The following is a 14,554-nucleotide window of genomic DNA, read 5'->3' on the forward strand; positions in this document are numbered from 1 at the left end:
CTGGCTCCCACTTAAAGGAAAGGTTGTTTACCACAATGATCCCTAGATTGGTAAATAGAAGCCAAAGTTCAGCACTGTCAGCCAAGCCATAGTCTGCTCTTTTGATGAGGTATCTGATCATGTCATAATGTATCATCATGCATGCACAGACAAGATAGTGAATGCTCATGACAGTTTAAAGTTTAAAGTGCAGGCAACCAGATTCCCTTAATTATACTGCTCTTCAACCAATACCTGAAATGGCTATACATACTATGTACCACTCGCATGAACAGTGACACCAAAGTGTTGTGGTCAGCGGGTGGTTGACTAGTGTGCCAAAGATTAAAAAGTGTTTTGTTGACTAGCTATAGTGTGCCAAAGACTTTTACAAGGAAAATGCTAACTTTTAGCAACAACTAACCTTAAATAGGCATCCAAACAGTTGCAATTGCTGTTGCTGCCAAAGTAATTAAGGCTTGGAAAAGTCCCTGGCAAATTATGCTCCTTTTTCCCCTTACAACTATCCTGTTGTTGAGCACTGCCACATTAATTAAAGTCATAATATTTTGTTTGTATACAAACTCTTGAAGATTCTAGTGATCCTTGTTGAGATAATTATAATTAGACACTAGTCTACATGGGAAGTACATGGGAAAAGTGCCTCAGAGCAGGTATACTATGGGACTTAGTATACCTGCAAATTTACTTAGTATACCTAGTATTCCGTTGTCAAGTAATTGTATTGTAGTCAAGAAGTTTGCGCATGCGCACTAGTATCTAAATGAGTTAGACACTGTTTTGTCGGTGTCCATGTGATTTAGAAACCCTCAGCCGCTTTAGTACCCTCGCTACGCTCGGGATACTAAATCAGTGCCTTTGGGCTTCTAAATCCCATAGACACCTCCAAAACAGTGTCTAACTATTATTTAATTAGACACTAGATCTAATGCATGGGAAGTACATGGGAAAAGTGCCTCAGAGCAGGTATACTATATGGGACTTAGTATACCTGCAACTTACTTAGTATACCTAGTATTTTGTTGTCAAGTAATTGTATTGTAGTCAAGCATCAAGGGCAAGGTTGCGCATGTGCACTACAGTGGAACCCCTCCATAACCTTTGGGGAACAATGTTTTGGCCTTTATACAGAGGTGGCCTTTGTTGAGAGGTTGTTTTGTACACAAACTGCTCATTTGGGACATGCATGGCCGTTATTCAGAGGTTCCACTGTAGTATCTAAATTATAGAGGGGTTCCACTGTACTACAACGGGATACTAGGTATAATACCAAGTAAACATACTTAGGTATACTAACTCCCATAGTATACCGGTACCTGCTCTGAGGCACTTTTCCCATGTAGATCTTATCAACTAAATTCTAAAAGCTGTTTGTCATGCTGTGGGCCATTAATAATTATGTCTAGCGTCCACCCCTTTTTTCGTCAGCCCTCAATAATAACATGCATGCAGCCTCTTCTTTGTTACTGCATAAATTATCCCTGCATGCTTTTTTGCCATTCATGCAGGGGTGGGTAACATCAGGAACAACAGGTATAGGCTTTTTAAAGTATAGGTATTGGGTGCAATAAAAAATTAATAACAAACTTAATGTCAATGTAAGATATGAATAGATTGGGATCAGTTGGCATTTGCGATCAATGCAAAGTCTTGTTGTGTGTATATTTAATGAACTTCTTGTCAATGCTTCCTTCGTGTAAATGTTTCTTGTGAGGATGCAGATGTCAAAAATGTGATGTGAGGCACTCCAAAAAGATAATCCGTAATCAATTTTGTCACGCTAATTTGCTCAAATTTGTGTGCTCTGTGTTACATAATTGTGTATACAAGTGTTTTAGCATTTCTACACAGAGAGTGGGCGGGCGGGCAGTCATGCATTAACTTACTTATGTGTAAAGCGTAAATATACTACAGTGGGTTACCCCTTTTTGTCCTAACTCTGCTACATGTACAGATTCCATCCCCTGGGATGCATGTGCCTTTTTGTGCTTTTTTCTTTAAAATAATTTTTGCTTTTTCTTTTTCTTTTCTTTTCTGCTTTCTTCAATCAAAATTGCTTCTTGCTGCATATATTATAATAATTATGTTTTTTTGTTTTGTTTTCTTGTGTGCTTTTTCTTTGCTCAAAAATGTTTCTTTGCTAGGATGTGGTTATATCTGGATCAAATCATAATGTTATTGCTCGTATATGTAAACGACTTGCACACTCCAATATAAATGTGTTGCTTGTTCAAAACTTCGGCTTTACTTTTTTCCTTTTGCTTTGTGCCTGTATCAATTTAAGTGCTAGCAATTCCAAATACTCAAGGTATGATTTTGGGCAAGTCCATGGTTTCAACTACCACCCTCACGTAGATAGCATCATCCTTCACAAATCCACCATTGAGTAGATGATCAATCCTGATAAACATCGGACACCCTGAGGCAATGTTCATCTCCCTCCGGCCAGGCTTTTGAAAACTGCTTGAATGAGGGTCAGGCCTGAAACTATCGCTGATGTGCTTCTTCGCGTTTTGATTGATCAGAGAAAGCGTGACTTTCTGTTTAAATGGCCACTGAAGCAAAGCGTCAAAAGGTCCCCTCATTATGACAAAGAAGAAGCTCAGATGAGAGCCTTTACCCATTCCATCGCCATTTAGGTAGACTCGAGCACACATCTTGTATCCATGGCGACTTGTATAAAAAGGGGTGGAATAAAGAGATAAAGTAACTCCATCCACAGCTTCACGTCGCCGACGATCAAATTCATCGATTTTCCAAAGCAGCACGCCGTTATAAGTGGCACGTTCCAGCAATTGGATCCGAAGCTCTTGATCTAGACAGCTACTAAGAGCCCTGTCAACACTATGCTCCAGTTCAACCACTCTTGTGTGTAGAGCCTCTACACGCTGGGGTGGAACATTCGCTTCACCAAATCCTTGATAGTTGGGAGTAATGGGGACTTCTGAGTGGCCAAATGCAGTGCTGCCGGTATTGTACCCAGAGGTTAGGCCTGTACCACCCTTGACTTCAATCTCAGTAACTCTCTTATCGATCACTGTGAGCAAACTAGTATTTTGTGTCGTTTGTTCCTCAAGGCGCTCAATTTTAACTTCATTTTGATCGGCGTGTCGATCTCTGCGATCGTCAAGGAATTCAATTCTTTGTTCCAGAGCGTCTTGCAGACGTTCTAAAGCATTGGATCGTGTTTCCAGGCTACCAACCCTCTCAAGAAGATGATCAAACGACAGATTAAGCTTGGTAATCAATTGTCGAATCTCATCGAAACTCTCGGCCTGGACTTGCGCGTGATAAACGCGATACTGGTCCAAGTGGGTGCTGATGTTTTGCCGAAGGGACTGTAGAAAAAAACGGGTACTTTTAATAATAATTTTTCCTTTGCACTTACAATGAATGAGCATCCATATTGTCCATAAGGACAGGCCACCTCAGAGAGTGGACAGGTTCCCTTCTTTAGGTCAGTGTGCTTCTCAAGCTGTTTGTGTGTTTGTGGCATGCAGTGATACCATATCTGTTTGTTGCAACAACCAATGCCAGGTACAGTTTAATATTATAAATTTGAGTAGCCAGTGATACGCAAAACTGAGGCCAAATAAGCACAACACTGAATGCAAAACATGGTGACTAGATAACAGCAGCTAGTCATGCAGCTACACACACCTCCTGAAGGTTCATCTTGAGGGATGGGTCACACTCGTTGGGACAGCCTCGCGTTATCTTAGTGCAGAGCTTGTCGAAGTGGGTCTGTTATGTGTTTGCAATTAACATCAAAGAAGTGATACTGAAAGTCTTTCTTGTAGATAAACAATACGTAAATGCTATAGCTACAAGGATAACATTATTATGTACAAGAATAACAGCATATGCACTTAAGAAACCATCACTGACTTGTAGTTGCTGTGTTGGAACATCTTTGCTGCAGTGAGGGCAAGTGGTGGGTCTCATTGCACAGAGCTCCTTCTGGTGGGCCTCCATGTCCAGCTGCTGGATGTACTGTCCACACTGGGTGCATTGTACATCTCTGTAGTCACAGTTGCCCAAGTGGGCCTGCATTGAGTGGGAGGGTAGAGAGAGAATGTGGTGGGAGTTGTGTTAATTGAATAATGAATCTCATTATATTCTGTACCCTCCTCAACCTCAACACCATGCCAGTAATTGTTTTCCTAGTTCTTTGTTTACATGTATATGTATACCTTTTGGATGATCTCATTATTATAGCAAGTATAAAGCAGCCCACCACCCTTCATTAAACCATTAGTCAAAAAATAAGCAAACAAAAAATTACTATCAAGAAACAATCAATTGTGTCTCCACGTCCACAGCTATACAAAGGTAAGTATTGTGCTTTATAGCTTACTTAGAATTTTGAGTATGATAAATTGCAAAAAATTACCTGAGATAACTGTAAACTTTTATGGAGTGTTGTCATGGTCTCAGTTAGATTTATCTCAAGTGGATTTTTTTTGCAATTTACCATTAATTTTTGCCCCTAATCTCTAAGTGAGCTCTGCAAAGTATTAATGTATTGCAAATACCTCCAGATCTTTAAGAGCTCCAATCCAAGGACAGTTTTGGAAGTTGCAAAACACTTGCAGTTTCAGAATCTCCCTCCTGCAAGCATTGTCAGGGAATGTCCCCTCCTGAGTGATTTCTTCTTTATCAAGGGGACAAATTGGATGGCGTCGTTTTAAAACAGGCTCCAAACAATCACGGCAGAACAGATGACCGCACTCTGTTTGTACCGGGTGACGCATCGCAAAGAGACATATTGGACACTCGTGTCGCTTAAGTAAAGGGTGTTTAAATTTGGCTTCAAAGCCAGGCATTTCAAACGTCAAGTTATCAGTTCAATAAGAATTAGAACTTGAGGAACACACGTTGCATACGAACTGCAAGGAGGAAGGAAGGAAGACATGTTAAAATGAGCAAATTCAATGCACAAAAGATGCAAACTACTTAGTTTGCATGCATGCAACTAACTTGCAGCTTACCAATTTCCATGCAAACTATAATAGACTATACTGCAACTATAATTATACATGCAAACTAAACTGCATGCAGATTCCTAGATGTAGAGCATGTAATAGTCTGTACAGTAGTAAACTGCACTGCTAGGAATAGTAGAGAGTCACTCCAAAGTCTAGTCAGGTCCTCAATACTAACTATAAAAGTATACCAAATCTTACATATTAGAAGCAGGAAATAGCAATAACAGAGCCGAAGAGAGCAGATAGCTCTTTTCACCTCCAGAAGATTCTTTTGCAGCACTCTGTTTGTATTATCTACCCCCAAATAAAATTGTATAAAACACCCGAGTCTCTATCCCTAGGCTATCCAATACCGGGGTAGCTAGCTAATCCCTACCCCAATGCCCCGGAGTAGGCTATCCCAAAAGAAGGGCGGCTGATTTATGAGACTAGGCCGGCTAGCCACTCCCTTTTCTCTGATTGGACGGGGGCGGGAGAAAAGGGACTGGTGACTCTGGGCTACAGCTTGTGTAAATCAGGAATGCTATTAAATATTAATGTCACGTGCAAATTATCCAATTTATTCTGATGCGTCAAAAGCTAAAGACACACAGAAGACAAGTATACAGATCTATCTAGCCAGCCTTTTGATTTTATAGATCCTTGTACCAGTGTCTGTTGTGCCACAACTTGTGGATTAGCATGGAACAGCTGATGAACGTAGAAATCTTGGCAGTCCTTCTTTGAACTGAGGAGTGGCAGGGATTTAAGACAGCTTGTACAAGTCTGACTACTCTCAATTCAACTGCTGCCGTCTGCCATTATCTGTCTTGTATTGTACAGGTTATTAAAAGCTTTAGGCAACCAATGACTTTCGGCTGCCAGTTCTCATCACGTAAAACTAAAACAAGCTAATCTCTGCTGGTGTCTTAGATGACTATATCCTAGCTGAATGCCTGATGATGTTATTACTCCATCATCTTCTCTTTTCTAGCACTAGCATCCATTCTTAAACTGTTGCTAAGAAGCCCGCGATCACTTTTGCAGGCTACGCAATTCTACTTAACCTCACGCAATTTTTGGATCACGTGGAAAAATCAATGAATAATCTCTACCCAAATTCTGGTAGAGACACAAAATGTGTCCCAGAGTCACCAGTCCCTTTTCTCCCGCCCCCGTCCAATCAGAGAAAAGGGAGTGGCTTGCGAGTCTAGCTAGTACTGTTGTTGACAATGCAATGAGCAAGGCACCAAATGCAATGTCTGAAGGACAATACCCAGACTATCAGTATCTCTCAGAAATCCAGACGAGCATGGACATGACCAGTGCTGAATATGAGTATCCCCTCTCATTGGACAACACACCCCCTCCTTGTCCATCCCCACCAGACCATGAAGACCAGCCTGGTGGCAGCCAGTCAGAGCAGCCTATCTATGAGAATGTGGCCTCAAGCAATGGACACCTTCCCCCAATTGCTGATGACTCCGATATCGATAGTGATTATTCCGAAGTCGAACATGATGCCCGCATCAGAATACACAGCAAGAAAAAGGAACGCCCACACAATGGTAGTGAGTTAGAGAACAGTAGCAAGATATATGTCCAGGGACATTTGCCTGATTATCACTCCTCTATTGACGCTCGTCTTCGAAGTGTGTCTCAACTGAACGAACTTGTGAGTAGTCTATCAGAGCAGGGAATTTATCAGGGGTTGGCTATGACCGACCAAGACAAGGAGGAGATCGGAATAATGCCTGAATGTGTGTACATGACAACTAATCTGCTGGAGAATCTTGGAGAGCAGCTAAACGTTGTTGAGGAGATGGAGACATTGGCCTCAGGCGAGGAGGACGTTAGAGGTAAACTGGGGAGTAAGACTGACCCCAATGTGTTCAAACCTAAGATCAGGAGACAACTACAGCACAGAGCCAGTGAGTGGTCTGAACAATTAGATACTCCATTGAGGATTGTCCGAGGTCCTCTCATTGTATCCCTTCCCCATGGAGTGTCTATCAATGGGTCACATTGTGGAAGTTGCTAGGCATTTATCAGGCAATCCCTTAATTGTTACAAGACTTTCATTATTTATTGTGCTCATACTACGTGTACCAACTTCTCCTAGTAACTTAGTCATGTGCTCACTATCACTATTGTGAATACTAGTGTGTACATTGTCCTCTAAATATGGTTGAGTATTATTCTATCTTATAATAATTCTTAGGTGCTCCCACCTCCGCCCAACTACCCACCTCCCCTCGAGCTGTGGTGGTTCCTCGCTATCGTAACTACCTCATCCGACCACCTCCCCTACCTCCCATCTCACAGCAGGCCACTCTGGCTGAGGTAACCTAAGCTGACACTTGAAAATAATCTAGTCTGGTTAATTATTTTTTTTAAATATTAAATTTGTGTCTGTGTCTTTAAAACTGTATCTTGTTTCCTCCCATGCAGCGCAAAGCATACAGTGCAGTTGAAAGCTTGCTCAAGAGTGAGGCTGCTCTGCTCAGCTCCTTGCACATTGCAATCCAGGTACATTATTAGTGCTACTTGTTCATACAAGGCCTTTGATTTTGGGACATGCTGATCTGATCTGTAGTTCTAGAAATAATTATAATATTAATATTATGCGAGTATAAAATATTACGTTACAAAAATGATACGCGGGTTGTATGATGCAATGGGGATTGTACATTATTCGAGGCCTGTACAATCCCCATTCACAAAAATGATACGCTGGTTGTATGATGCATCATACAACCAGCATATCATTTTTGGTCAAGCGGTGCAAATTTATGCAATTCGATAGGCGCTCAGCATAAATAGCATCAGTTTGTAGCACTACGGTATCTAGATGACCATAGTGTATACTCACCACTTAACCTCCTTCACAGTGCGGCCTGGGTTAGAGGCTAACTGTGGCAGTAAACATGTTTTTTAAGGGCTGGAAAATTCCCACAAACGCTATGAATATCATTAATTTCTATACATTATAAACTTCTTGTGCACATCTACCATGGTACTTCAATTGCACCCCCACCTTCACAACTGTACCCCCCTACCTTCACAACTGTACCCCCCACCTCCACAACTGTACCCCCCTACCTTCACAACTGTACCCCCCCTACCTTCACAACTGTACCCCCCCTACCTTCACAACTGTACCCCACCACCTCCACAACTGTACCCCCCCACCTTCACAACGGTACCCCCCCTACCTTCACAACTGTACCCCACCACCTCCACAACTGTACCCCCCCCACCTTCACAACTGTACCCCCCCTACCTTCACAACTGTACCCCACCACCTCCACAATTAATTGTACCCCCCCCACAGGTATACATGAGACCATTGAAGGAGCTCTCCCTCGGCCCTAGCCCCATCCTCAGCAAGCAGCAGGTGGCCACATTGTTCGGGCCCATAGAGCAGATCTTGTCTGCCCAAGAGTTGTTCTATTCTGCTCTCACCTCTCGGACACTGGCATGGAACACAGAGCAGAAGATTGGTGACGTCTTCCTATCATCTGTTAGTTGTTTAAAATTTGGGAATATTTTGTCAATGTTTTTGTTTTTCCCTTGTTAAAATAGCTGTCAATCATCTTGTTATGCATCAATCAGCAGATTTTAATGTGCAACAATAAATTCTAAGTAATTTTTCTTTCAGATCAGGTTGCTAGTGATGTAATGTTAGATAGATACATTACACTAGCAACCTGATCATAATTCATATTTTTTTGCAGCTGGCCACCAAAGAAGTGATTCGTAGCTACTCCACGTATGTCAATAACTTCACTGCGGCCATTAGCGTGCTGGAACAAGGACTTAAGAAAAAGGTTAAGTTCATCTCCTTCCTCAAGGAGAAGTACAAACAGAGCAACACTAGCCTGAGTCTACAGGGGCTACTACTGAAGCCCATCCAGAGGTTTCCTCAATATATAATGTTCATTCAGGTAATTGTATGTGAATAGCATACGTAGGTGTTCAGTACAAACCTTGTTGCCATGACAAAACGTTGGTGTTGTTCAGGCACATTTGCCAAACATTTCACACAGTTATACCAGTAGAGCATAGATACCAGTAACCCCCTTGCTCATAACTGTGTGCGCTGGTAAAAATGTAATGGTTTGCATTCTTGCTTTTACTACTACCTACCAGTGTATATAATTACTAATTATTTAAAAGTACCTACACATTGCCAAGATTCTACAATACTTATCTCTCACGTACACTACAGGACCTACTCAAGTACACCGCACACAACCATCCCGATAGGATCACTCTTCAGATGTCCCTCGCTAGATTTGAGGGAATTGCTGACTACCTCAACGAGTCCAAGAGGGCCACCGAGCAGAAGAGTATTGTCGAGTATCTGAACACTCGAGTATCCAAGCTACCATTCCGCCTGACTGACTCTAGGAGTAGATGGCTACACAGGCAGGACGTAGTCACCCGGCTGGTGGGTGGGAGTGGTCTTGTAGACTAAGTAACTAGTGTGTATGGCATGTAGGGTGTTTAAATTACAGTACCTAAAAGTTGCTAGCCATAATACGTTTGTACGGGTAGTTTTCTGCATTTTACTATTGGGTCTAATTTCCATGCCCTGCCCAATTCTTGAGACTAAATTCAATCTGCTATTAATAATTTATTTCTTACAGTTTGCGAATGGATCAAGTGTGAAGAAGAAGAAGCGCTACCTCCTGCTATTCAACAACATTATCCTGTGTGCTGCCCCCAACAGGAAGACACAGCGTCAGGAGGAAATGGAGGGAACCACCGGGTCCAAGTGAGTGTGTGCGTGGGAGGGGTGTGGTTGAAAGTTGAGTTTGTGTTTGGCTCGGTTTATGTACATTATACATTTCAATGTAAACTGTTACGTGTACTAAGGTTAGTGATTGGTGATTGGTGATTGGTGATCAGTAGATACACACACCTAATTATGCTATTTTAATACGTCACAGGTTATTTCGAGCTGTTGATGGGACTTACCGGTGCAAGTGGCATGTTCCAGTGGACAGTCTGGAAGTGTTGGAGCCAGATTATCAGAATGACATCTGGGACTACTTTGTTGACTCAGAATCAGGTACTAGTACATACGTACATGTACGTGGACAGTGTATTTATTTGTCAGTGTACATGATCCATTATACCTAATCACTAATCACTGCAACTCAGTAGCGGGTAATTTTCGGGGGACAGTGGTTAAGCAGTATTTAGTCATTTCGTGGATATTATTTTCGTGGTTGCTGCTTACACAGGTAAAGGTAGGCAAGGTCGCTTCATTCGTGGTAAAATATTCGTGGTCAGATCTTCAACCACGAAAACCACGAATATGTTGCCCCCACAAAAATTACCCGCTATTTATAGTAGTCAATATTTCCTGTATACACAGTGTAAGATGTGTCTGCCTTCAGTTTCACATTACAGTTAATTACAGTGGGTAATAGTACATACACGTTAGATATGGAGCATTAGTGCAAACACTACACACACACATGAATCATGTCGTTGGCTCAAGGTTTGGCCTCAACCAATGTTGATGATTACAAGCAAGCCAAGTCAAGCACTCAGAAGTTGGAGCATGACTTCACTGTCATGGTGAAGATAGCCTCATCCATTGCAAAGCTACATCACGACTACGAGGCAAGGCCACATAATAGCTGCTGTATGGTTACATGCATACAGTTAACTGTAAGAAGCTCCTCAGTGTAGATACCATATAGATACCATATAGATACCATATACTAAATATACTTTTATTTTAACCCCCCCCCCTATATCCTATTTCTTTCCCACTACCCCCCCTCTTCCTATACATGTAACTAATTAAAGTGGGACACTCCCCTGGTCCTACATAAAATTATTACCAAAGCTTTTGCTAAGTTATAATACAGTCACGCTATCACTTACTGTACAGGGCTTGACCACCACGGATGTGAACACCCATATTAGAGTGCTCCAGAGGAAGCTAGCCAGAGTTAAGGAACAGATAGAGTCCCATCAGGCTGGAAGATTGGACATATCCATCCCAACCAAGTAATTATTATAATTATAGGGCAATTTCACTATGCATAAATTTTATGCTCTATATCAAAGGCCCAATTTTGCTCAGAACACACCAGTAAATCTCAGCAGCTATGTATGTTTTTATTATTACTCCCCCTCTCGCTCTCTTCCTTTCTCTGCAGAGATGGCACTAGGAGGGTGACCCATACCTACGTGTTCCCCAACAAGAGAGTCAAGGACAGCTGGATCAATACACTCAGATTCACAAAGCTCAAACTTAGTAAGTACCAATTTAGTAACAGTATTTACTAGCTGAAGGTTGACCTTTAATCCTTACCCTATAAAAACTGAATACCTGCAAGACCAATATTGAGGGAGATGTATTGACAGATGTTGTTCCTTGGGTTACTCTTACAACTTCCCCTAAACCTGTGGTGATACCTACAATTCAGAGCTAACAAAAAGAAATGCCAGCTATTGTTAACCCTAGAAACCATACTTATGCCCCTCTCCTCTCTCCCTCTCCCCCTGCAGACAGGAGCAACAAGAATGCCTGGGTGACCTCAGAGGATACCAATGATGAGGACTTCTTTGACCTCTCCCACAAGCTGCCCCTCCTAGTGGAGTCATACCGCCTCAGCATGCTGCACACACTCAACTCTGTGAGCTAACAAATTTGCACTGCACTCTTAATTCTTTTTATTTCAATTTAATTATTATTCATAATGTAATGTAATATTATAGTATATCCGCCAGGCCAGCCGAGCTGACTGCCTTCAACTGTGGGACTCTCCCTGTGTCTATTCAGAAGTCCCTGGCTAGTTCTTTACTCAGCTTTTTCTTATCATTCCAATTGTGCCATTAACACTTACTCAGCTACTACTAATCTCTTCCCTCACTGGCAGGTTTAACCACTGACTCCCCCCTGCACACACCACACATGCAACAGATCAACTGTGGTGCTAGGGTTGGGGACAACAGTGCATGGCTGGCCAGTGGGAGCCAAAAGACAGCACAGATCACCATAGTTGAGTGTGTCACCCCAGCCCCCCTGGTCCTGGAGAGCTTCAATGTGGAGTCTAGCCGGGTCATGGCCATAGTGTACGTGCCCCCAGCTACGCACTGTGATGCTACACTGACGGCTACCATGAAGAGAGTATCACTAAGAGACACACTCAAGAACATGGGCACACTGACTAACCTGCCTCCTCACTTGCCCACTGTATGGATGGGGGCAGAATGTGGGAAGTAAGTTTATAGACTAGCCTGCTGCTATCAAAATTAATCATCAGGGACTACATAGATGATTGTTCTGATTCAATGCACAACCTTGTAATCAAACAAGTCAAGTCCTGTGTAACTAGTCACAGGATCTAGGAATACATACATGCTCACACTTAGAGGGGTTCTGTAGTAGTTTTTTCCCTGGGAGATCCCCTGGAACACAAGGAGAAGTGCTACTTGTACAGACACTTGTTAACACCTCCCTCAGTTATTCATGTGATAATGCATCCCAGAACTCTGATCCTATAGCTGCATTACCCACCTACCCTAGACCTCTCTGCTAACCCCCTCCCTCCATATTGCTAACACAGTGTTTCTCTCTCAACAGGCTCTTAGTCTACAGCTCAGACAGTATTGAGGATGGTACTAAGAGGTGTCTGTCATCTATCAAGTTCAACGATGCCATTACCTCGCTACAGTGAGTCTACCAATCACATTACAGCTCTGTATATAGTAGTATAATTATACAGCTTTACTTTATGCGTTGAGTTTGCCCGGAAGTTATGTGGTCAATCATGACAAATATACCTGGGACTTCTACATGGAAAATGCTAACTTTTAGCTGGTTGGAGCTTACCAGCTCTACAGCATATAGATAGAAGCGCCTTTTAACAAGAAATCCAATGATATATGAAACTTTGAATTTCAGTGAAGTATGAAAGTTATGACAACATTATGAAGGTCAACCTCAACACAAATAGACTTTAGTCTTTAGTCTACATTCTGGCCTGTGTAATCGTGTTACATGGGAACAGTTATGTTGTGTTGTTGCAATTGGCATATGTACATCCCACAGTAATGTAACTAGGGTTAGGATTACACTTCTCAGCATCCTTCAACCTACCTGAAAACCTCTGCATGTTTGTAGCTGGATGGCTGACCTACTGCACTTTTCCCTAGACCATCAGTTACCCAATGTGCCAGTACCTGTTTACCGTGTTTTTGTGTGCTCTACTGCGCTACATTTACCCCCCCCCCCTCCACAGATATTACAATGATAAGGTCATCATTAGCACGGCTGAGGGAAGCGTCACTATCTTCCAAAGAAACATGAGTAAGTGCAGTGCGTTAGTCACCCGAAAAAACAAACAAATTCCCCTTACAGCTAGTACATATTATATAACAGGTATTACGTTAATTTTTTGATTTTCTTCTCAGTGGGCTGGAATCTGGGTCAAAAGACGACCATTTCCGTGCTGGAGGGCGTCATACGCTGCACCTGTCTAGTCAAGAGCAGACTCTGGGTGGGGGCCGCTAACATCTGCTACTTTGTCAACTTGCAGACACGGAAAGTTGAGGTGAGAAATTCTCTGACATGTCAGAATTTTTCACCATTACCACTCTAAGTGTCGAATACTAAGCCATTGCAATACTAGTTACAGCAAATACCATAATTATAGCGCAACATTTTTGAGGAGATTAATTTTCACTGTTTTCATGGGTTAGCAAGCCTCCACGAAAAACTTATATCTAACAGAAGATACAACATTATTTGACCAATATAATTATTAAATTAAGGCTCTGCTGTAATTAGTGGCTTACCTAATGAGCATGCTCTGTACAGCCAGCCTCCTCTTCTCTATTGCAGGGACACTTGGAGATGAGTAGTGATAGCCAGGTGGTGGTGAGCAGGATGGTCTGCTGGGGGGAGGGGATCTGGGTCAGCTACAAGGGCAGTTCAACACTCGAACTATTCCACACTGTCACAAAAACTTCTCTTCAGAGCATCGATGTGAAGTCAACTCTACACTCAACAATGAAGAGTATGTAAAGAACACTAGACAGACATAACACGCCTACTACACATTGTAGCTCACACTTCCAATGTGGTGTGTGCAAAAATGCTCACTTCTTTCATAAACTCGTTACTACTCTCTGAGGTCATACTCTATTGTTATGTTGTCTTGCCCCCAGGACGGGACTTGTTGGATCGGTACCCAGTCTCTGATCGTGTCCATGTGACCGCTCTCCTCGTCTCCCCGGGTTACTTCTGGATTGGAACGTCCGTGGGAATCATCATGGTGTACCGGATCCCTCTAATTGAAGGTGTGCCCCTCATCACGGCCAAACCCTATCTGGCTATGGACGGCCACAAGGGACAGGTACAATCACTCTCCATGTGTTCTAATGGTTGTGCAATTATAACTGTACGTATATGGAGCTATGTATATTATGTGTGCCAACTTTATTGCATGATTTGTGGATTTTCGTCATTTAACGCTGTCTTTAATTTCGTACTACGCAATGTAGCTACCGTATTACTAGCAGGTGAAAAACCTTTGTGAATGAGCCAAATCAGCAGA

At 42.3% G+C, this 14,554-nt stretch overlaps 2 protein-coding genes across 6 annotated transcripts in view; one reads left to right on the top strand and one right to left on the bottom strand.

Moving 5' to 3' along the window:
- LOC135334180 (rho guanine nucleotide exchange factor 10-like) overlaps nucleotides 1-14,554 on the top strand; it is a 39,384-nt gene that overhangs the window by 22,308 nt on the left and 2,522 nt on the right. The window contains exons 1-18 of one of the 3 annotated variants that reach the window (XM_064529265.1): nucleotides 5,451-6,898; nucleotides 7,189-7,310; nucleotides 7,419-7,496; nucleotides 8,302-8,490; nucleotides 8,705-8,914; nucleotides 9,199-9,420; nucleotides 9,620-9,747; nucleotides 9,923-10,044; nucleotides 10,480-10,604; nucleotides 10,879-10,997; nucleotides 11,150-11,247; nucleotides 11,502-11,629; nucleotides 11,917-12,215; nucleotides 12,580-12,669; nucleotides 13,238-13,305; nucleotides 13,410-13,549; nucleotides 13,840-14,014; nucleotides 14,166-14,353. In XM_064529265.1, coding sequence (XP_064385335.1) covers nucleotides 6,106-6,898; nucleotides 7,189-7,310; nucleotides 7,419-7,496; nucleotides 8,302-8,490; nucleotides 8,705-8,914; nucleotides 9,199-9,420; nucleotides 9,620-9,747; nucleotides 9,923-10,044; nucleotides 10,480-10,604; nucleotides 10,879-10,997; nucleotides 11,150-11,247; nucleotides 11,502-11,629; nucleotides 11,917-12,215; nucleotides 12,580-12,669; nucleotides 13,238-13,305; nucleotides 13,410-13,549; nucleotides 13,840-14,014; nucleotides 14,166-14,353 — 3,294 coding nt within the window. In that variant the 5' untranslated portion in view covers nucleotides 5,451-6,105. Of the gene's footprint in view, nucleotides 1-5,450; nucleotides 6,899-7,188; nucleotides 7,311-7,418; nucleotides 7,497-8,301; nucleotides 8,491-8,704; nucleotides 8,915-9,198; nucleotides 9,421-9,619; nucleotides 9,748-9,922; nucleotides 10,045-10,479; nucleotides 10,605-10,878; nucleotides 10,998-11,149; nucleotides 11,248-11,501; nucleotides 11,630-11,916; nucleotides 12,216-12,579; nucleotides 12,670-13,237; nucleotides 13,306-13,409; nucleotides 13,550-13,839; nucleotides 14,015-14,165; nucleotides 14,354-14,554 lie in introns of those variants that run through there. The other 2 variants (XM_064529266.1, XM_064529267.1) reach the window with 2 other exon arrangements.
- On the bottom strand, nucleotides 1,528-5,289 carry LOC135334203 (TNF receptor-associated factor 3-like). Of its 3 annotated transcripts, none has more exons than XM_064529302.1 (6): nucleotides 5,187-5,289; nucleotides 4,536-4,889; nucleotides 3,889-4,047; nucleotides 3,661-3,744; nucleotides 3,389-3,475; nucleotides 1,528-3,338 (listed from the first exon to the last, which is right to left on the bottom strand). In XM_064529302.1, the coding sequence occupies exons 2-6, from the start codon at nucleotides 4,824-4,826 to the stop codon at nucleotides 2,304-2,306; spliced, it is 1,656 nt and encodes a 551-aa protein (XP_064385372.1). In that variant the 5' UTR covers nucleotides 4,827-4,889; nucleotides 5,187-5,289; the 3' UTR covers nucleotides 1,528-2,303. The 3 variants fall into 3 exon arrangements, with proteins under 3 accessions (XP_064385372.1, XP_064385374.1, XP_064385373.1); XM_064529304.1 differs by lacking the exon at nucleotides 5,187-5,289 and adding an exon at nucleotides 5,053-5,172; XM_064529303.1 differs by lacking the exon at nucleotides 5,187-5,289 and adding an exon at nucleotides 4,992-5,138.

Source organism: Halichondria panicea, chromosome 3 (assembly GCF_963675165.1).
Source record: "Halichondria panicea chromosome 3, odHalPani1.1, whole genome shotgun sequence".
In the NCBI taxonomy this organism is placed as follows: Eukaryota; Metazoa; Porifera; class Demospongiae; order Suberitida; family Halichondriidae; genus Halichondria; species Halichondria panicea.